We start from the raw sequence: 21,451 nt of genomic DNA, 5'->3' as shown, positions 1-21,451 counted from the left end.
CCAGGGGTATGAGCAGAGTGCAGGGAGCAGATCTCTTCTTGCCTTGGCTCGTTGTGCTCCTCTCCTACCTCCCTCACCCCTGTGTGAGTGCCCCACTGCCCATATTGAGTCACACACCATGTGTGACAGCTCGTGTCCCAGCAGAGGACGTGCCACTGGAGGCTGTGTCAAGGCTGTGGGAGATGGGAAGGTGATCCAAGACAGCCAGCATGGCTTCACCACAGGCAGATCCTGCGTGCTCATCCCTGATCTCAGACAGGAGGGAGTCAGAGCCCAACAGAAATCCCTTTGTCAGCCGAGCCTGGGAAGGAGGGCTATTAGTGAGCGCAGAAAAGGGATGGATTCTCTCCTAAGTGCTCCAGGGACAGAGATTTAAATGCTTAACTCCCATTAATGCTAATGTGAATTATGGAGGTCTCCTCTCTCTGCTTTGAAACGAGAGCATCAGGAAAGCAGGCCAGCTATCTGGGAGAACAAATTCACTTGTTTTTAAGATGTGCTAAATAAGATGTTTCTTCGTTTGACACTCATTCACTCCCCCACTGATGCTGGTTGGGGTGGGATGCTGCTCTGGTCACAGGGGACACCCAGGGGATGTTGGGGTTGGATATAGGGATAAAATTGTTCTCCAAAGAGCAGAGCTGCATCTGGCACAGCTGCCCAGGAGTGGTGGGTCACCATCCCTGGAGGTGTTCAGAGCTGTGGAGATGTGGGATGTGGGCAGTGGGCAGGGTGAGGTGGGCTGGGGTTGGATGTGGGGATCTCAGAGGTCTTTTCCAGCCCGATTCTATGAATGTTGCAGTGCACACTGGAGCACACTGGGTCTCCATCGCCTTTCCTGTTCTGCTGGGGCACAGCAGTCCCAGAGCAGGCTTCCCGGCCCTGAGAAACCCCAAGAATCCCTGGAGCTTTTCCCTGTCTGTCTGTTTCCATGCAGAGGTGCACAAACACCACCCGCCCATTCCCCCACACCTTGCTGCAAGCCTTCATCACCCCATCCTCATCCTGCTCACACCCATGCAAGCTGCTGCCTTCTTTTCTTAGGGCCAACCTGCAACTGCCTCGTGTGCCTGGTGATCCAACCCATCTCTGGAGCTTGGCTTTGCTCCAAGGGCAGTGGCCTTTCAGGAAGGCACTTTGTAGGATTGACAGCCCCCACTCAGACATTTAATTTCTCCCCGACTTAGAATAACACAGAACCAGAAGGGCTTGGTTTTTTTCTGTCCCCCACAGCTATGAATCATGTTGTCACTGTGCCTGCAGTGCTGCCCTTAATGAATACATTCAGGCATGCCTGCAAGTCCCCGTACACATTCCCACACGCGCTCCGTTGTCATCTAGCATTAATTAACATTGTTTAATGGGCTAACTGCTCCGTGTCCCCAGCTGGGTGACTCTTGCCATGAGCAGCAGGGATGCAATGGGATTAAGAGCACAGTGGAAACACTTCCCTGTTAGGCATCTTCCTAAATCTGAGAGTGTTGGTGATGTCTACCCCTCCTTTTCCCTTCCTTCTCCCAGTGCAACAGGACATCTCCTGCCCCAGGAAGGCAGTGCAGGGACCCCAGTCCATCCCCACCACACTCACGTCAGCTCCTGCAGCACATGAATGAGTTTGGGACATGGAAATGATGCTACTTCTTCTTCCCTCTGCAGAGCCAGCTGTCCCAGGCCTTGAATGGGTTGTCAGACAGAGCCAAGGAGGCAAAAGAGTTCCTGGTGCAGCTCCGCAACATGGTGCAGCAAATCCAGGTACGGTGCTCAGCTCTTGCTGGGGGAATGAACTGCTCTCTGGGGTCTTCCGTCCCATCTCCCCAGCTTGCTTTGGGGGGATCCTCTCCAAAGGGGCCCCCAGTCAGCAGCTGTCTCCTTTCATGTGATCCTTCCCCAGAACTGCTCCTCTCGAAGCTGTCTGTGTGATGCAGTGAGCAGACCTCACTCTGCCACAGGCAAATCCAAGGATGCTCACTGCTGTTCTCTTTGCCACGAGCCAGGGCTGTACATACGCTAACAGCGTGGATTTGTGTGCTGCCGTGGCTGTACACATCAAGATAACCCTGGTAGACCCCAGAAGGAAAGCCGTGCTGTGATGCTCTGCTCTGACCCACAGGAGAACAGCGTGGAGTTCGAGGCCTGCCTGGTGGCCCAATGTGACGCCCTCATCGATGCCCTCAACAGGAGGAAAGCCCAGCTGCTGTCCCGTGTCAACAAGGAGCACGAGCATAAGCTGAAGGTGAGCCCCAGGCTCAGAGGGCATCCTGCAGGGCTGCCACCAGACCGGAGTGAGGATGTGCTGCTGTTTGTTGGGCTTGCTGCAAAGCTGCTTCTCACGTGCTCAGCTTGCTCTGATGGGTCCAGAGCTGCTGCCTCCACTGCATTACTCTGTTGCTGCATCAATTAGAAGTGATTGGGTCGTTAGAGCCCTCTGTACAGCATCCAGAGGCTGTTAGTTGACCTTGTTTGTGTCCCACGTTGCTTCTGAGCTCCTGGTCTGATCCTGCAGGATGCAGTGCTGCAAGTTCTGCTGGTTTCAGCAGGAGCTGCAGAGCTGGGGCACGTGGGGCTGTGAGATGCCACTTTTGTCATCGGGCAGGAGCAGGAATCACTCTGTGTTCTGTTCTGCTTGATGAGCACCTCAGGGTGATTGTTTCACCCAGCAGTGAAACACTGGCACAGAGGGAGCTGAGCTGCAGATCTCAATGTGAGCACCGAGGTCAGCTGAAAACAGGCTGAGCTCTGCACACACCTCCTTTAAGCTCTCCCTCTCAAGCATTTCCATCATGTTCACTGTCCTACGCTCTCTCCTTGCTGCTGCTTCTCCCCAGCCTCCCTCCAAAGCCCCCAGCAGGTTGGGCATTAGGCTCTGATCCACAATTAAAACCCGTGGGTCCAAAAGAGGTCCATCCAAGCCTGGGAGTTGGACAATAGCAGCTTTGTGGGGCTGAACCCTGCATCAGGGCTTGCCGTCTAACAACAAAGCACAGCCCAAATAGGCAATGCCACGTTGCTGCCTGTAGATACAGAGAGGACCCCTGCGCCTGCGGGCTCTCTTTCACTCTTGCCCTTCAGGGCATGGTTAATTAAAGCATAAAACATTTTCTTGGCTCAGCACAAACTACAGAAGCCTTTCATATTTTGGCCAGGGGAAGGAATCTGCTTCCCACGGCTTGCTCATCCCATATTGCCTGTCCCCAACACATTCATTCTGCCCCATCTACGCTTGTTACTGACGCCTTTTGTCATTAGGCAGAAGCAGCCACCCTGTGAGTGCATTTCCAGCCCCTGGGTTTCAGGCTGGGCTCTTAAATCAGCCCTCGAGTCTCCCTGCTTGGAGTACTGAGTTTAGCAGCCCACTGAGCTGTGTGGGAGGGGATGCTGTGTGGCAGGAAGGGCTGCATGGAGTCAGCAGCATCACAGTGGCTGCTATTCAAAACCCAGAAGCTGCTCCCTTCTGCTTTGCAGCCTGTGCAGCACTGGTCAGACTTTAGCCTGAAATTATTAATTTTCCCTTCTAATCCCTGTGAATTAGGAGTGAGCAAGAGCTGCTGCTGTGACCCACCTGAGGGCAGCTGAGTCCTGCACTGTGAGAGGGCTGAGACATACAGCCCAGCTCAATGCATGTCCCAGGGCAGGGACAGAGAGGGTCTTGCCTGTGTTCATACATGGAGGTGTAGGCCTGCTGGGCACCTCCCTGCTTTTCTCCCTGCTCAAACAGGGGCCCTTCCCACATCACACCCCACAGCCCTGTCCCCCCGTGCTCTGTGACCCAGGGGAGGAGGTTGCCCGGATCATCACTGCCTGGAGCAGCTTTCCCTTTGCCCCTCCAAGGAGCCCCCAGACAAAGACAGCACCTGCAGCCCCCCAGCTGGGCAACCATTGTGCCTGGAGCAGCTGCACCTCCCCAGTGTCACCAAGGCTGCAAAGGCTGGCACTGCCTGCAGGGGACGATGACAAAGCCTGCAGCTTTTGCTTGGAGGCTCTGTGGGGCTGAAAGCATTGCAAAGGGAACAGACATCCCTGCAGGGTGTTAGGAAAGACAGCGTGCAGGGTGCCTGGTGGTGCATGGAGGGGCTGCCTCCAAATGCCCCCATGCTGTGTGCTCAGCCCATGGCTTGCTGTAAGTTCTGCTGTACTCCTGGTCCCATGGGATGCCCGCAGTTGGGGTCAGTTCAGCTTCAGGACTGACCTACTTTAGCTTGACACACATTTCATGGAGCCAGGCACCAGGCCAGGACTGCCCATGGGCCAACACCGGTTGTGCCAAGGAATGAACTTGGAAGGGACATCTCCCTGCTTTTCCCAAACCTCCCCTAAACCTAGATTCATAGTAAGAGCCAGGCTTTAAAAAAATGGGATCTGGAGGAGCGGTGGGGCCAGGTTTTAAACTCCATACCCAGGACAGACCTTGTGTGTTCTGCTTCTCATGGATGGCTTTGGTTTCCAGAGGACTGATGTGATGTTCCCAAAGGAAGGTGTCCTATGGCACAAACACTGAGTATGGGACTCGCATTCCTACAGGGTTGTCCCAGGTAGCAATGAGATACCTCTTGGAGCTTCAGCCCGAATCCCTGGACATGTTGGATCTCCAGAGATGAAGTGCTGCTCCATGACCCTTCATATGGGATGGCAGCCCCCAGCAGGGCTCATCCAGCCAAGGTTCACATGAGGCTGGATGCCTTGAAAAGCAGAAATCCAGCCAAGGGCTAAAAAGAGGAGGGAAGACAAGGAAGACAGGTAGAGATGAGTGCACATGCCTTCTAGGAGCTATATTAAAATGTAAATTACAGTTAATGTCATCTTGCAGGAAAGAAAAGCTCTGGAAATAAATTTTCTATTTTAAGGTAGTAAGGAGCTGCCGTGAGCACGCAGCAAACGTCCTTTCTTCAGGCTGCAATTAGTAACCAGGTTCTGGCTGTTGCCTCCGTTGACATGCAATGGGAAAAAAAGTGATAAAAGCAATCAGAAAGGAAATGTGTGGAGCTGCCCCAACCTCCTTGCCAGCTGAGCTGGTGCTCTGTGTCCCACAGGCCTTTTCCCAGAAGATGCCACCATTCAGTGCTTTCAGCAGAGCTTTGCAAACCATCTATTCCGTGCTAACGCCAAGGCAGTTGGTGCTGCTGGCTGTCTGCTGAGCACTGCAAGCCTTCAGAGTCCTCCTAAAGCTGCATGGCTGCTTGCCTTGTTCCCTTGTACAAGTCAGAGGAGCTTCCAGTTTTTCCTTTTGGCTCTTAACATAAACCCCCATTATTTTGGTGTAATGAGGAGCTGAGATACCCCACCAAGTGGGAATGCCATGGGACAGCAGCAGAGGAGAACCACTGCAATTAATCTGCTGTTTCATGCTCTAGTTCTCCAGCTGAATAGGTTCTCAATCCCTGAGCAGGATCACAGAGCTCCAGAAGGGCAGGAATGCTGCTGAGGGGCAGCCCTGGTGGGATGGATGCTCTGAAGCTGCTGGGACTCAATGCACAAAGCAGCCCTATGGCAAGGAGCCTGGGCTGGGTTGTGAGCCTGATGGTGACCTCTCAGCCTGTCCCTAAGTGTCCTCCCTCCAGCCAGCAGCACTGTGAGCCTCGCTGGGATGGGGGCAGCGGGTGTTTGGCTCATTCCCTGCAAGCACAGACCGCCCTGCTGCTCCTGGTTGGGACCAGACCTCTGTTAGGGACCAGACATCAGGAATCAGCCTTGCTTGGATGGAAGGAGCCTGCTGGGGCTGACTGTGTGGCCAGGGAGCATCGCTCCCCAGCCTCGGTCCTTGCTGGGTGACCGCTGCTTGTTGGCAGCACACGTAGGGCTGCTGCTGACAGATGGCCATTCTGCTGGTAATACTTCGAAAGCATCCTCTGGGGCAAGGAGGGAGCTGCAAATTCATTATGCTGGCCCAACCCGACGGAGATTTAAGCTGCAAAGAAGATAAGAAGATTGTTTTCCCAATCCCATCTTTGGATTGGTTATCTGTGCCGGGGATGTGTTGGGGATACACGGCATGTCTTGCAGCTGGGAAACACAGCGTCCAACCCTCTTGGCCAGGAAAATCCTCCAACTCCCTCCGCTTTTTGGGTTGGAGGACGAGGTGGGAGCTCCCCCTGCTGTCTCTGCAGCTCGGCACACGGTTTGTGCTGCTGACGGTGTTGATAACGATGCTGACGCGGCCCCAGCAAACAGCAAATCCCCCCCCAAACCGAGAGCCAGCATTTCCCACTGCCTCACAGAAACAGATACGTTGCCCCAAGCTGCAGAGCCGGTGATTCTTTTCTTCCTGCTAGGTGATTAAGCAGAGGTGATTAAATTATAATTAAGCAACACGTGATCTGATTGATTGCCCTGCAGGAGTTTTGCCCCCCTCTGCAGCCCGGGTTTGCTGGCTGCGGGAGGCTGGCAGATGCCCAGGTTCACCTCCATCCCTTTGCATAGCTCAGAGAGGAAGCACCCAGCACGGCTTATTTTACTGCTGTCGCTGTGCTGAAGATGGGGCTGTGATGTGTTCATTCCTCCTGCAGATACCAAACCGCCAGGTATTGCTCCTGGCTCCAGCACAGCAGCCCAGCTGCACTGAGGATGGGAGGGCAGGAGGACAGATGGAGTCAATCAGCTGTCCTGTCCGTTCCCTGGAGGCTTTGTCTCCCTTCGTACTGATCACATCCATGTGCCAGCGCTGCTCTCCTGGTGTCATTGCAGGTGGTGAGAGACCAGATTTCTCACTGCACGGTGAAGCTGCGGCAGACCACGGGGCTGATGGAGTACTGCCTGGAGGTCATCAAGGAGAACGACCCCAGCGGCTTCCTGCAGGTCAGTGCTCAGCTCCCAGGAGCAGTGGGAAGGCGTTGCACAGCCAGAGCCCTGGGGTGCAGCACAGTCAGAGGAGATGCAGTGAGGGTGGTGTCTCCGGCTTTGCCAGCCCTAAAAACAAGGGCCAGACCCTCATCATAGAGCCATACAATGGCCTGGGTTGCAAAGGAGCACAAAATGCTCACCCAGTTCCAACCCCCTGCTATATGCAGGTCCCCAACCAGCAGCCCAGGCTGCCCAGAGCCACATCCAGCCTGGCCTTGAATGCCTGCAGGGATGGGGCATCCACAGCCTCCTTGGGCAACCTGTTCCAGTGCCTCACCACCCTCTGGCTGAAAAACTTCCTCCCCATATCCAACCTAAACCTCCCCTGTCTCACTTTAAAACCATTCCCCTTGTCCTATCACCACCCACCCTCACAAACAGCCGTTCCCCCTCCTGTTTATCCGCTCCCTTCAAGCACTGAAGGCCACAACGAGGTCTCCTTAGAGCTCACCCAGAGTTGGGTGGAGGGGAATCCAATGAGGGCAGTCATAGGGTCGTGCACCTGGGCAAGAATGACCACCAAAACTCCAGCAATCGGGCCAGAGGTGGCAGTCTGGAAGGCACAGGGAATGTGGCCAGTGGGGTGGGGATGAGGCTCAGCATGCCCTCGTTAGCTGAGGCTGCTCCCTGCCGCCAGATCTCCGATGCTCTCATCAGAAGAGTGCACTTAACTGAGGACCAGTGGGGAAAAGGGACGCTCACACCCCGCATGACCACGGACTTCGACCTGAACCTTGACAACGGCCCCCTGCTGCAGTCCATCCATCAGCTCGACTTTGTGCAGATGAAAGGTAAGGTTATTCCTCTGCTCGCGCTGGGTGCTTCTGTGCGACTCGTCGCAGGTGAGGGGCAGCAGAGAAGAAGTTCCCATCCCTACCAGCAAACAGAGTTTGGAAGGTCAGGGCTCAGCCTGGCTTCACCAGGCCTCCGGGTCAAACTCGCTTCTGTTTCTCAGTGGTAAAATGCAGATAATGGCTTTCCCCTCACTCCCCTTTGTGAGTTTTTGGGCTCTTTTTGGGAGCTGAGGACAGTCCTGTAACAGCTGCGTCCCACTGCAGCACCCACGGACAGGGCAGGACGGTCGGCAGCTTCGCACCGTGCAGGTGCACATGTGCAGTGTGATGAGACCTTCCAAGAGAGGGCCTTTGATACTCATTTAAGACAGCCGGCTCCTATTTTCCATCTGGGTGGCCCTGGCAGCAGTAGCAGCACTCCTTTAGTCCCCAGGTGTTGGGATCACTGTGAGTCAGACACCACAGGAGATCTTTGGCTCAGCTCCTACAAAGTGAGATAGATGAAATTCTGCTTTTAAGCGTGAGTAGAAGCTATTTTTCTTAAGAGGCATCCCTCAATCGCTGCTGGCACTACCAGCACGGCTGCTGCTGCCATGGCTGTGCCAGGAGGCCTGGCTGCACTCTGCTGCAGGTCCAACCCAAGGCATGGAGGAGTCATAGCAGGACGTGGTGAATGGGGAATTGAGTCCATCTTTTCTCTCCCAAACATCTGTGGCTTCTCCACATCTTGTCTGGGTTCTCCACCTCTTCTCTCCCACTGGCCCCAATCAATTTTGAGGGAAGAGCATGGAGTATGAGCGGTTCAGATTAGGGAGGGCTCTGCGTGGGACACCGTGGGAGGACCCTGAGCCTTTTTTGGCAGATCGAGGGCCACCGTTCCCTGAAATAGCATCACCGGGCAATGCTCATCTCTTCTTTGCAGAGTCCTTCAATTCGTGCCGTATCCTCCCATATAAGTAGAAATCCAACCTATTCTGCGAAGCCCGGCAGTTGTTGGTGTCTATGGCTCTGGCATCACTTTTGCAGAGCTGCCTTGGCCCTGGGGCAGTGGGTGCACCCTCCATCCTCCAGCTGCACATGCACAGCTCTGCCCCACTCCTCCCCAGTGGTGCTAGCAGCCAAGGTCACCCTAATTTGTGTTTAGTTTCCTCCCCAGTGCCGGCCCCCCCAATCCTGCAGCTGGAGGAGTGCTGCACCCACAACAACAGTGCCACGCTGTCCTGGAAGCAGCCCCCCTTGTCGACAGTGCAGGTGGAAGGCTACATCCTGGAGCTCGACGATGGCAATGGAGGGCAGTTCAGGGTAAGTGCTGGGGGCACAGAGCCACCCCTATGGCACAGCACTGCCATAAAGCAACCAGCAAGCTCCCCAGGTCCTTGCAAGCACTCTCCTGCCCTGCAAACGTGAGACTTGTGCCCAAGGAACCAATGGTGCAGACAAGCCACGGGGGCTTTTTGGGGGCTGAGGTTAGTTGAAGGGGTAGAAATGCCTTTCCAGTGACCAATATGACTTGCAAATGTGAAAGACCAGTTTGAAGCTCCGTCTTTTTTAGGTTGCTAAATATTTCCCGCAAGGTATGCTAATTGCTGTGAAAGTCTCCCAGCTTGCCAGCTGCCAGCAAGAAGTGTCGAGGCCTGAAGGCTTTCAAATTGCTGTAATTACACAATTAAAATATGATTTTGCTCTGATCCGACACACTGATAATTACCCAGGTGTGCTGCCATCCACTGCGAGTGGGCACAGCGACTTCCCGACGTGATTTCTCAGTACATCCCTGAGAAGCTCAGCTGGGCAGGAGCCAGAGCAGAGTCAGGGCAGGAACCCTCACTCAGAGGGTGATGAACCTGGAACAGGTTGCCCAAGGAGGCTGTGGATGCCCCTGGATCCCTGGAGGCATTCAAGGCCAGGCTGGATGTGGCTCTGGGCAGCCTGGGCTGCTGGTTGGCGACCTGCGCACAGCAGGGGGTTGGAACTGGGTGAGCATTGTGCTCCTTTGCAACCCAGGCCATTGTAGGATTCTGTGATTCTATGAAAGGGAGCCTGCAGGCTGTCCTGTGAGCCCTGGGATCAGACACACACCTGGGAAAGCAGGGGTCAGCTTCAAGTGCTGCCTCTTCAAACAGCATCACAGGAAGGTCTGGAGTCAGAGCAGGGCAGCAGAGCTTCCCCATGCAGGTGTGCACCCCAAGCAGAGCCTCCATCCACACCATGAAAAATGGAGCTCAGCTGTGGGATCTGCTGATTACAAGTCAGTGCTTTGTGAGCCAGGTGTTTCAGTAGCCTGCAGACGTGTTTGCTGTCTGCTTACACAGCCCTGTTGCTTGGAAGAGGAGCAGAAGCATGACACGTTGGTGAGTCAGCACCACTTGGGCGAAATCACTTTGTTTTCTTTCAAGGAACGCTTTGATCCTGCCATCCAGGAGCATGCAAAATTGTTTTCTGCAAGGCTTTTTCTGTGTCCTAGGCTCTCTGTGTTAATTCATCTCTCTGGCAGGTTTCCTCTGGGATTCAGTGGGAGCTTAGCTGGGACTGGTGCTTCACGAGTTGGTCCAACGTGAATAGTGTGTCTTTTCCTGTAGAAATTGTACATTATTGTCAAGGAACAAAGCACAGAGTCATTCTGCTCGGCTTTAGCAATATGCATGCCCATAAACCTGCCCCGTGCAGCATGGAGTAACAGGAGCAGGTGGGCTGCTCCCACCCCTGGGGTTGGATGCTCGGGGCACTGCCGCCCCTGCTAACTAATCCCCACCTGTGCTTGCTCTGCAGGAGGTGTATGTGGGCAAGGAAACCATGTGCACAGTGGACGGGCTTCACTTCAACAGCACTTACAGCGCCCGTGTCAAAGCCTTCAACAAAACAGGAGTCAGCCCCTACAGCAAGACCCTGGTGCTGCAGACATCCGAGGGTAAGGCACAGCCCCAGCCCCGTGCGCCCGGCTGCTGCTCATACACACACGTGGGGCACATCACCACCGCAGGCTTAGCTCTGCCATACTGGGAATTCCACGCTCGCTGGGTCTCTGGTGTCTGAGCAGCCACGGCAAGGAGACAGCACTGAGGGGAGGAGGAAGGGCTGGGTCAGGAGCCTCGAGTGGTGCCCGCAATGCTCTCTCGTCCCCTTTCCTTTGCAGAAGGTGTTATCTGGAGAGGAGCTGTGGGAAGTGTCCCAAAGGGAGGTGTTGTGAGGTCTGGGTTTGTGTTACACCCAAGGGAAACTCATGGCTGCACTGACGTTGTTTAAAACAAGACACTAAGCGTTGCTCTTGAGACACTAAGGGCTGTGCAGGGCTGCAGTGACATCACCGTCCAGTGTGCCCATAAGCCCCTGGCAGGGCAGGGACTGTGCAGCCACACAAATGTCCTTGCAGGCCCAACAGACAGCACCAGCAGAGCCGTTCTGAATATCAAACACTCTCTTGCAGGTTGCAGGGGAGGCTCCTCGTTTGACTTTAAGTGCATTTGTCACAGCAGGTGCTTAATCCCTCATGGAAAATGGGCTTGCTTCTAACATGCAGGTCACAGGGTTAGGGGTGTGGGGGGCAGGCAGCAGTGCTGCAGCTGGGCAGGAAGGGCTCAGTCCCACCAGCACACCCACCTGCAGCTGGGGACAGAAGGAAGCACACAGCTCGGGGCTGGGGGTGAACCCCTTCTTGTTGCAGAGCACAATGGTGGATTGGAGCAGGAAGGAAAAAGAGTTTCCTGTTGCAAACTGGGCTGTGGAGTAGGAGCAGAGCAAGAGCAGAGCAGAGCGCTCCCGTGTGCTTGCTTGCACTCATCCCTAGCAGGAAACTGCTGCTTCTGTGAAACATGGGCCAGGAATGGAACAATGTCTGACAGTGAGGTGGAGCAGAGAGCAAACCTGTGACGAGCCCTTCTCATCCAAGAGGATCCCAAAGCAAATCCCAAACCACACATCCATCTGAGAGCTGCGTGTGCATCTGCAAAGCTGGCCAGCAGCAGCAAGGAAGCCGTGGCATTGCTCTGGAGAGCTGAGGATGGCACAACACAGAGCAGCCCACACTGGGGTGACTCCTGAAGTCAACAGATATCACTTGCATCGCTGCCTGGCTTCACTGGGCTTTGCAGGAGGCAGCAGGGCTTTGGCTTCCCATCAGGTTTGTGCCTCTTTTAGGCTGCATTTGAGAGACAGCATCCCGCAGTTGGCCTGTAGGCAATCCCAGGAGCTCTAGAATACGGAGGCAGCTGAAAGAGAAAATGGCTGGTGGTGGTTCCAGCAGGCTGGGTGGTGCTTGGGGCTGGTGCCCAGCTCAGGGAGCACACACACATCGCTCATCGGTGCCTCAGATGAAAGCTGGCTTTGTGTTGGATGCCCTTCGGCGTTCCTGCACAAAAGAAAGAGGCAGAAAAAGTAAATGGACCCGGAGTGCTTGCTGCTTTCAGAGGCAGTCAGAGCTTTTTGGACTCGAAGTGCCATAAATTGCAGCTGTGTGCAGCTTCCAGACCCCTGAGTGATGCGATGACTGGGCTGCCTTGCACGTCATTACCATCCATCCACTTTTATGTCCGTACAGCAGCACCCAGCTTCTAAGTGCTGTTTGCGCTGAAATAGCTCTCAGGTTTGGTTTTCCCCTGCAAAGTGCTCCTGTGGGAGAGCAAGGAGGGACAAAAGAAGAGACATGCTCTGCACGAGGAGGGCATTTCTCAGAGCACAGCTGTCCCGTTGTAAGTCCTTCTCAGACGTTCTGCTTAGATGCTGTTAGAGAAAAGCGGGCTTCAGGTCCTGGCAGGCAATGTCTGACTGCCTGCGTTGCCTGATAGCGATAGGACAAGGGGGGAGAAGCTTTAAACTGAGAGAGAGGAAACGTAGGTTAGATGGTAGGAGGAGATTCTCTCCTTGGAGGGCTCAGAGCTGTGGGTGCCCCATCCCTGGAGGTGCCCGAGGCCATGCATGGGACCTGGGCAGCCTGAGCTGGGGTCACCCAGCCCATGGCAGATGGTCTTTAAGGTCCCCTCCAACCCAACTGTGCTGTGATAGCTGAATGTAGAACCTACAGAAGGTAGCTTCTGCCCTCTGCATGCGGTGAGATGAGCTGTGGGGGAGCAGAATGGCTTCTCCACAGAAGAAACCAAAACCTCCTGCATAGACTCCAAAGATGGCAGCAATCCCTCAGCTGGGGCACAGCATAACGCCTTCCCCACCTGACACAGCATCCATCCCAGCCACAGAGTGACCTCCAGCAGCAAGTTTTGAACCAGCATCATCTGGAAAGGGCTGAAGAGCACAAGGGAAAGGCACTAGAAGGAGCTGTAGGAACATCAGGTGCTATTAGGAGAGCCCTGAGCCTGCCTGCCCACAGTGGCCCATGCCTCTTGCTCTTGGTAGACATCAGAGGATGCATCCCAACCTCAACATGAGCTCCATGTATGAACACGTTTTGCAGTGGGTTACCCAACCCGTTGCTGAACCCACTGATGCTCTTTGCTTCCGTAGCCTCACGCAGCAGCAGGTCCCAGAAATTGGCTCCCACCATGCAAAGAAATGCTTCCTTTTATCTCTTTGGTCTCGCAGCGAGGTGGGAAGGCTGAGGTGACAGTGCTTGGGATTGCAGTGTGAGGAGGATGGTGGATTCTACGTCTTAGCAATAGAGCAGCCCTTGCCGAGGTGGCAGGGAGGAGGTGGCAGGAGGTGACCACTGGTCCTAGCGGGGAATGGGATGCAGCGATGCAGAGGTTCCCTCCAACCTGACGTTTTGCTGTGAACCACACGAGTTAAATTCTCACTGTGAGGCTCAGATGTGTTTCAGGTGCAAAGAGACACCGAGGTCACACCAACCGAGCAGCCTTTGGGTCAGGTGGGTGCTTGATGGCCCTTAGGGCAACAGAGCTCGGCCCAGCCCCGCGAAACGCCTCTGCGGCATTACCAGCCTTGTAAGCCAAGTGATGCATCTCACTCCTGTGCCGGCGATGCTGTGCACGGTGCCCTGCCCCACTCCCCATGCCCACGTGCACTCACTGCAGCCGAGGTCCGGGTGTGGGCAGCGCGTGGCCCTGCAGAGCTGATGTCTGATCTCCGCTTTGCATTGATCTCACGTTTAGAAACGCAGTCAGAAGAACAGACCCTCCCTTTTCCAGTGCCTTTGGAAAGATTGCAGCTTCGTAGAATGAGTCCTTTCTCCTCCACCCTTAATCTACAACCCAGCTTCCCGGGGAGATCCTACTTTGAGCTAAGATCTTCGGCCCACCAGCTGAGCTTGCATTCTTCCTTACAGTCCCTGAACTCAGCCGGTGAGCCCAGCACCTCTGGCATTTCTCTTGGTCTGTGCTTCTGGGCATCTCCAAAGTCTTTGTTTTGTTTTGTTGCGTTCTGTTTGTTTTTCCCATGACATGCGGATGGATGGCAGGGGGAAGCTGTGCTGTTTGTCAGTGCAACACGGAGGGGATCTTGGCGGTGTAGCTGTGGCAGTGTGTCCATCTGTCCTTAGCAGCGCGAGGCGTGGGGCGATGCTGGGAGTGCTGTTCTCAGCAGAGCAGATTCCTCATCTCTAGTTGGCATCGATCCTGTGCTGAGACGGGGGCAGAGCAGACCCCCCCGGGAGGAACCCCTGGGTGCACTTCCACTGTTTGCTTCCCCTATGGAGGTGGGCTGGAGCCAGGTGGTCCCTGAGGTCCCCGAGGAGCGCAGGCGCAGTGCATCTTAGAGCTGTTTTCTAACCGATCTTTGCACATCCTTTATCACTAATGAATCCTGGGCCCCGATTCTTCCACCGGCGGGTTTACTCCGCTCCAACAGAGCAATTTGCAGCTTCCTCCGTTGTAAGCCCAGGAAGAGTGGGGGTCCCCGATTGTTTTCTTTCCATCTCATAACCTGGAATGAGGAATGCTGCAGCATGACCGTTGCTGGAATAACCAGGGGCCTCGCAGCTTTTCTTTTCTTTGTGCTTTTTATGTTCCTTCTCATCATACCGCTGTGCACCGATGCCTTCCACTGTCTCGTTACGGACGTTTCTGACTTTGTGTCCACTGTGCCAACACCTCCTGCAGTGGCTGTGAGCATCATGTGTGGAGTACGTGTGGCAGAGATGGGGCACTGGGACGGGGCGAAGAAGCGGGGCTGTGGTCCCCACCGCTCTGCATTGCAGAACTGCATTGCTGCAATGCAAAACGACCCCTGCAGGTGGGGAGAGTCCCATGGGTCTGGCTTGGCTGCACGGCAGCGCTCAGGGGGTGCTTGCAGCCAGCAGGAAGGCTGCAGCCTTTGGGGCTCCGAGGGCAGAAACCACCCCAGAGATCCCCGTTGTCACCCGTGCTCCCAGGTTGTGCTGGGAGCCCCCTCCATGCTCTCTGGCTTTCAATGAATCAGGCCTCCCATGGCTGCTCCGTTAGGGGCTGACTCTTCAGGAGTGCTTTTCAGGAGACCAGTTGTTCTTTCTTAGCTGTGATGTGTGAAATGCAGTATCTCTTTATAGGATGCAATTTTGAGACACAAGGAACGCCTTACTCTCAATTAGGCAAGTATCTCTCTTACAATTAACCAGCACCTACCCCATGTTGGTCATCTTTTTCGTTTGATTGTTAACTTGGGTGGGTGAGCAGCGTTTCTCGTGCACACCCTCCTTGCAGGGCGTTCCCAGATAGCAGTAGGCAAATTTGAAGGTCATGACCATATGCTGTAAAGGCATTTTAAGTTTTCCCCCTCTGAAGTCAGTGCTGTGCCAATGGCCTCCGATTGAAAACCCAGCCTTCTGCTCAAGGCATTCCTGTTCATTCAGCATAGTTGGGCATGTGCCAGACCCCCAAGTGGATGATTAGCCCTCCTGCAGCTAATTGCAGTGCTGGGGTAGACATGCATCCACGAGGCTCATACCACCTTCTTCAGGAGAAGTGGCACTCACAGCCTGCAAAGCCATCCTAATGGCATGGGGTGGGGGAAGGAGTCCTCTGGAGGGCCCATCTTAATGGGATTGGATGAGATGGAGGAGGAAGTCGCCCGCAGGTCCCATCCTAATGGGATGGGATAGGGAAGGAGTCCTCTGAAGGGCCCTCCTAATGGGATGGGATGGGGGAAAGAGGCTTCTGGAGGGCCCATCCTAATGGGATGGGGGAAGGAGTCCTCTGAAGGGCCCATCCTAATGGGATGGGTTGGGGGAAGGAATCCCTGGAGCACTCTCCATGCCCTCCAACCCACACCCCACATTCCCTCCCTGCATTTCAGTGTACGCACAGTGCTGAAAGCCAGAGAAGCAGGCAAGCAGGAATTGTTTCTGGTTCCTTCTTTGACCGAATGCCAACTTCACGTGCTGTTTTCTTTCCTGCATGCCTCTCCTTGGGAATGACCACAGTTGACATTAAAAAAATGGTGGCAGGTACGGAATCGCTTCTGTCGGGCTGCAGCAGTGGGGCACCCGTGTGCATGCGAGCTGTCCTGTGACACCATCCAATGGACAGAGGAATAAATCTCACCAGAGTGTTCCATCTTTAAAGCTGTGTTTTCCTCCTTCGGGTGGGAGAGCATTTGTGGATGTGTCAGCCCACGGTTCAGTGACCGCTGGAGAAAACCAGCAGTGCAAGCAGGGTGGTGGTTTGTGCAACCCTGTGCCTCTGTCTTGTTGAGCACTGCTGTATCTATCGGACTGCCAGTGACCGAGTCTGTGCTTATAACCAGGCGTGGAGGTTTTGGGGCATCTTTCAGCATTCCCATGGGCTAGCTCTCGTCTCCTGCATGGCTGGTTGCTCTGTAGGGATGTGGAGCAGCGTTCCCATAAATGCAAAACTTTGGACTTGCTTTGGGTTGCCAGAGCTGCCAGCTTTCCAAGGCACACATGTGGTTTACCTCCTCATCCTCAGATGAGCCTTCCCACCCCAAGCCTGACCCTGCATAGAAGAGTGAGCATCTCCCCCTGTGTTAGCCAGCAACTGGCCAGGATGGCACGTGTTCTTCTGCTAGTGCCAGGCTTTAGGAGATGGTCATAATCCTGGGGGCTCCAGGCTGAGCTGCAGACAGGCAGGGACCCGAGGAGCAGCAGAACAGAGCTCAGCTCGTTGGGTCCCAGCCAAAAAGCCCCAACCCACCCTACATTCCAACAGCCCGGCCCTCCCTGGCTGTCAGCCCTGCATGCAGCATGCACTGTCTCTGTCCGGTCCCCACGGCTCAGAATGGAAGGTGAGGTTCCCATTGGCCTAACCCTTCGCTCTTCATTTATTCCAGTAGCTTGGTTTTCTTTCGATCCTGCCTCTGCACACGCTGACATCATCTTTTCTAACGACAACCTGACTGTCACCTGCAACAGCTATGATGACAGGGTTGTGCTGGGGAAAACGGGCTTTTCCAAAGGGCTGCACTACTGGGAGTTGTCCATCGATCGTTACGATAACCACCCGGACCCGGCCTTTGGCGTGGCACGCATCGACGTCCTGAAGGATGCCATGCTGGGCAAGGATGACAAAGCTTGGGCCATGTATGTGGACAACAACCGCAGCTGGTTCATGCACAACAACTCTCACACCAACAGGTATGCACCCTGCACCTGGGCACTGCTCCATTGCAAGACTGTGGCTCGTCTGCCTGCAGGAGGGCTGAATTGGCTGCTGGTCACCTTTATTAGAAGATGTGTGCCCTTGCCCAAAGCAAAAAACAGCCCTGCTGCACTGGCTCATTGCTGCAGCCATTTCTTCCCTACCCTGGCTCTTCCATTAGTACCTAAAGCCTTGTAGTTCCTGCTGCAAGAAAGTACTGGTTGTATTTAAACTGGTAGATAGCACAAGGGGGAACGGTCTCAAAATAAAAGAGGGGAGATTTAGGTCAGATGGCAGGAGGAAATTCTTCATGAGAGCACTGTGGCCCTGGCGCTGCCCAGAGCTGTGGGTGCCCCATCCCTGGACATGCCCAAGGCCATGGATGGGGGCCTGGGTGTCCTGAGCCACTGGTTGGAACTGGGTGGGCTTTAGGGTCTCTTCCAACCCAACCATGCTGTGATTCTATGACAGGGGTTTGGAACTGGGTTGGTTTTAAGACTCCTTCCAGCCCAACCGCTCTGCGATTCATTTATCCCTGTGCCAGGAGCACGAGGGACACGATGCCACGGAGATGCTGTGACTTTCCCTTTGCTCCCACAGGACTGAGGGTGGGATTACGAAAGGAGCCACGGTGGGAGTGCTGCTGGATTTGACCAGGAGGACCTTGACGTTCTCCATCAACGAGGACCAGCAGGGCCCTGTCGCCTTTGAGAACTTGGAGGGCCTGTTCTTCCCAGCAGTCAGCCTCAACAGGAACGTGCAGGTAGGTGCTCCCTGCAGGAGCCTCACCAGCTCCTCCATCTCTGCAGGTCCTAAACGGGAGCATTACCAGGGAGAAGGGCGTCTCTTGAAGCCTCTTTTCCTCTGGGGAGTTTCAAACCCCTCTTTTCTCCCTCTCTCCCAAGCTCTCTGCTATCCTGAACATCACCAAGTGGTGGCTTCCTGGGCCTCTCTGGTATTTTCATCTTTCATTTCCCCTTCTCACCAATCTCATCCCTGCTCTCATCGACCCCAGTGAGTCTCCACGTTCCCCCAGCGTGGCTGTGGCACATCCCCGTGGTCACTGCTTGCTCCTCCAGCACTGCACAAGCCCATCTGTCTGCACTGCTTTTAGGGAATGCTTATTGGTGTGGTACAAATGTCCTTCTCCACAGTGGGTTTAGTTCCTACCACACTCCTTCACACTGCCCTAAGAGACAGGCATGTTTCTAGAGCCCTTCTGGTTTCTGGCAGCTCAGTGTACAAGGGAGAGTTTGAAATCCTTCAGCATTAAGGACATCCCAGGGGATCATAGAATCATAGACTCCTAGGATGTCCTGGGTTGCAAAGGAGCACAGTGCTCATCCAGTTCCAATCCCCTGCTGTGTGCAGGTCGCCAACCAGCAGCCCAGGCTGCCCAGAGCCACATCCAGCCTGGAATGCTGATTAAAGGTTGCTAATAAACCCAGGCTCTTCATTATCCTCCTTCAGAGGCACATGAGTAATTACGACTCCAATCAGGATGGAGATAATTGCATCACAGACAGAGTTTTCTATAAATCCATATCTGAAGGGGAAAATGCCTTCTCAATAAGGAATTGTGCTTTCCTTCCAAATCAAAGCATTTGGAGGTGAGGGGGAGCTGAATTACCCACACAGCAGCTCTGCACACGTGTGTGTGTGTGTGTGTGTGTGCGCTCAGGACACGGCCCCTCACCTGGGACTGCCCCAGGCAGTGAGCATCACCCCAGCATCCTTCACCCTCACCCTGTCTCCTTGCAGGTGACGCTGCACACGGGGCTGCCGGTCCCTGAGTTCTACGCCTCGCGCTCGGCCATGCAGTGAGGATGAGGCAGCACGGAGCTGCGAGCGCCGGCACTGGGGGCAGCCAGAAGGGAAGGAGGAACCCAGCTTTGGCAGTCTTCATTCTCCACCCACCAGCGCTGTCCTGTGTGTGTACGCTTCGCTGTTTAGCTCTTTTTGGCTGATGAAGTACCTAAGTAGCCCGAGATGTCCCTGTGTCTGCTTTTAGGTTCGGTTTTACTCCTTTGATTTGGGGCTTGGAGTTTTGATGAGAGCTTCCCGTCCTGCATCCTGCTGCAGCTGGCCAGGCTGTGGGAGGGAACCCCCTGGAAAGCTTTCAGCCCCTCCAGCCCCATTCCTTTGCAGGATGTTTCTTTCCCCGTGGCCTTTCTTGCAGAGCACCTCCCTGCCACACACCGGGGTCGGCCCTGGATTGCTGCTGGTCCCCATGGAGGGATGCCCCATGTGCTACAGCAACCCCAGCAGCACCCCACTGCTCCCAGCGAAGGCAGCAGCACCCCGGGGCGATGCTCCACGGCTGGGGTTAAACCACAGCCACCTGCTGGAGCAGAGCTGCATCCTTGCTGGGGTCAGCGCCAGCAGAGCGGTGAGCAAAACCTTTCCCACCACTGTGCCCCCAAGGCTGGGCACAGCAGGGGCAGGATTTGGGGCAAACCCAGCACCCGGCTCCCCACAAACTGGCACCACAGCCATACACCGTGCAGCTCCTCAGAGGCGAGCATTTATTTTTGTAGAGCCTTAAATACTGCCCGATAGCATCCTTCCCTTGGCAGGAAAACTCACTCAGCGGAGAGGTTCTGAAGGGGAGCCCAGCGATGGGGAGCACGGGGAGTCGACCTGCACTCAGGAAGCCGTGCCCCCTGCCATGCCTGCCCCGTGGCCGTGCCCCAGGGGTGATTCAGGCTCTGAGCAGCACCACGCCTGCTGCCCACACACACTGCTACCCAAGGGCCATGCATGCGCTCATCCCCGTGCTTTGCTTTATGGTACTTCGCCCTCGCGGCGGCGGTGCTGCCCGTGCCATCAGAAAGCTGCGGCTCGTCACCCCAGCTCCAGCAGAACAACTGTATATAGGTCACCCCCTCCCTACCCCCCCCTTATCCCCTCCGTCCCCGCATTGCTCTAGTACGAAACTCACCTAATTTATTGACTGGGTGCTATCTTGTTCGTTCACACCGACGAGTTCCTCCGCTGTAGGAGAGCTGTGTTGCGGGACAACGCCGAGCGGCTCTGCGGTGATTGCCCGATGGGCTCCGTGGCCGGGTCACGGGGTGCCTTCCTCAGCCATTCCCCCTTCTTTAGGATGTTCATGGTGCTTATTAGGCTCCTCATGGTCGTACGGTGTCGTCCCCACTGTCCCGCGATGATAGCTGCCTGCAGCTGCTCTGCTCCAGACAAGTGTCATGGTCGCTGTTCTAATAAAGGACTTTTATCAGATTAAAACTCAGCTTCCGTGAGCATCTGTGTGTCACCGCAGCCCCTGCAGCATCCTCGTCCTCAGGGTTGGGCATTGGCCATGAATAGAATTGTGGAATTCTGTGATTGGGTCTGAAATGAGACAGTGCTGGCTCTTATATGGGATGTGCACAGCTCCCAGATCCAAGGGCTCAGCTGCCGTCCCAAAGTGCCTTTTCCCAACCCTGCCCCTCTCCAAGGACACTTGTAAGCGTGGGTTATTTCTGAGCACATTCAGGAGTGATCTCAGGAAGTCATTGCCATCCCCCCTGGGATGTATGGAATCATAGAATGGCCTGGGTTGGAAGGGACCTCAAGGATCACGAAGCTCCAACCCCCCACCACAGGCAGGGCCACCAACCTCCACATCTCACAGCAGCCCAGGCTGCCCAGGGCCCCATCCAACCTGGCCTTGAACACCTCCAGGGATGGACGGGGCATCCACAGCCTCTCTGGACAGCTGTTCCAGCACCTCACCACTCTCACAGCAAACAACTTCCCCCTCACATCCAACCTCAATCTTCCCTCCTTATGGAAGGAGGAAAAATCTTCCCTCCTAAGGGAAGGAGGGATGGCACCTGTTGGGATGCAGGGAGGGGAGAAAACCAACTAGAAATGGGGTGATGTCCAAAAATTCCAGAAAATCACTTAGATATCAAGTGGTTTCGATGAATTCAAGACGATAACCTGGAAATTAAATGTTCTCTAGAAATAAAAGTGGGAGCTCAGCATTATGCAGCAGTGCTGGTGAAAGCCCTCTGAGTTCACCAAATCTAACTATTGACCATCATCACTATGGCCAGTGATGGGATCAGAGGGGTCGGAAAATAAGGGAACTACAGGGGGCACGCAGCCAACTGGGAAGGAGAAAAGCAGGGGGAAAAGTGATATGCCCCGTCCATCCCTGGAGGTGTTCAAGGCCAGGTTGGATGGGGCCCTGTGCAGCCTGGGCTGCTCTGAAATGTGGAGGTTGGTGGCCCTGCCTGTGGTTTGGGGGTGGTTGGAACTTTGTGATCCTTGAGGTCCCTTCCAACCCGGGCCGTTCTGTGATTCTGGGTACGGGGAAAAAGGGTCTTTATGGGGAGGGTG

The 21,451-nt window shown here is 54.9% G+C and overlaps 1 protein-coding gene across 16 annotated transcripts in view; it reads left to right on the top strand.

Annotated features, from left to right (window-relative positions):
* The window catches only part of TRIM9 (tripartite motif containing 9), a 32,934-nt gene extending 12,580 nt beyond the window's left edge, over positions 1-20,354 (top strand). The window contains exons 2-14 of one of the 16 annotated variants that reach the window (XM_085225931.1): positions 1,657-1,752; positions 2,111-2,233; positions 6,679-6,789; positions 7,472-7,625; positions 8,785-8,930; positions 10,398-10,536; positions 13,688-13,876; positions 15,058-15,099; positions 15,931-15,954; positions 16,797-17,100; positions 17,705-17,867; positions 18,010-18,118; positions 18,866-20,354. In XM_085225931.1, the coding sequence (XP_085082057.1) occupies positions 1,657-1,752; positions 2,111-2,233; positions 6,679-6,789; positions 7,472-7,625; positions 8,785-8,930; positions 10,398-10,536; positions 13,688-13,876; positions 15,058-15,099; positions 15,931-15,954; positions 16,797-17,100; positions 17,705-17,867; positions 18,010-18,118; positions 18,866-18,897 (1,632 nt within the window). In that variant the 3' untranslated portion in view covers positions 18,898-20,354. Of the gene's footprint in view, positions 1-1,656; positions 1,753-2,110; positions 2,234-6,678; positions 6,790-7,471; positions 7,626-8,772; positions 8,931-10,397; positions 10,537-13,687; positions 13,877-15,057; positions 15,100-15,930; positions 15,955-16,796; positions 17,101-17,704; positions 17,868-18,009; positions 18,119-18,865 lie in introns of all 16 variants that reach the window. The other 15 variants (XM_085225929.1, XM_085225935.1, XM_085225928.1 and 12 more) reach the window with 15 other exon arrangements.
* The last annotated feature ends 1,097 nt before the right edge of the window (positions 20,355-21,451 follow it).

This window comes from Meleagris gallopavo, chromosome 5, assembly GCF_905368555.1.
Source record: "Meleagris gallopavo chromosome 5, MGAL_WU_HG_1.1, whole genome shotgun sequence".
Classification (NCBI taxonomy): Eukaryota; Metazoa; Chordata; class Aves; order Galliformes; family Phasianidae; genus Meleagris; species Meleagris gallopavo.
Note: the sequence above shows the minus strand (reverse complement) of the source record. Positions and strands in the feature narration are given on the sequence as shown.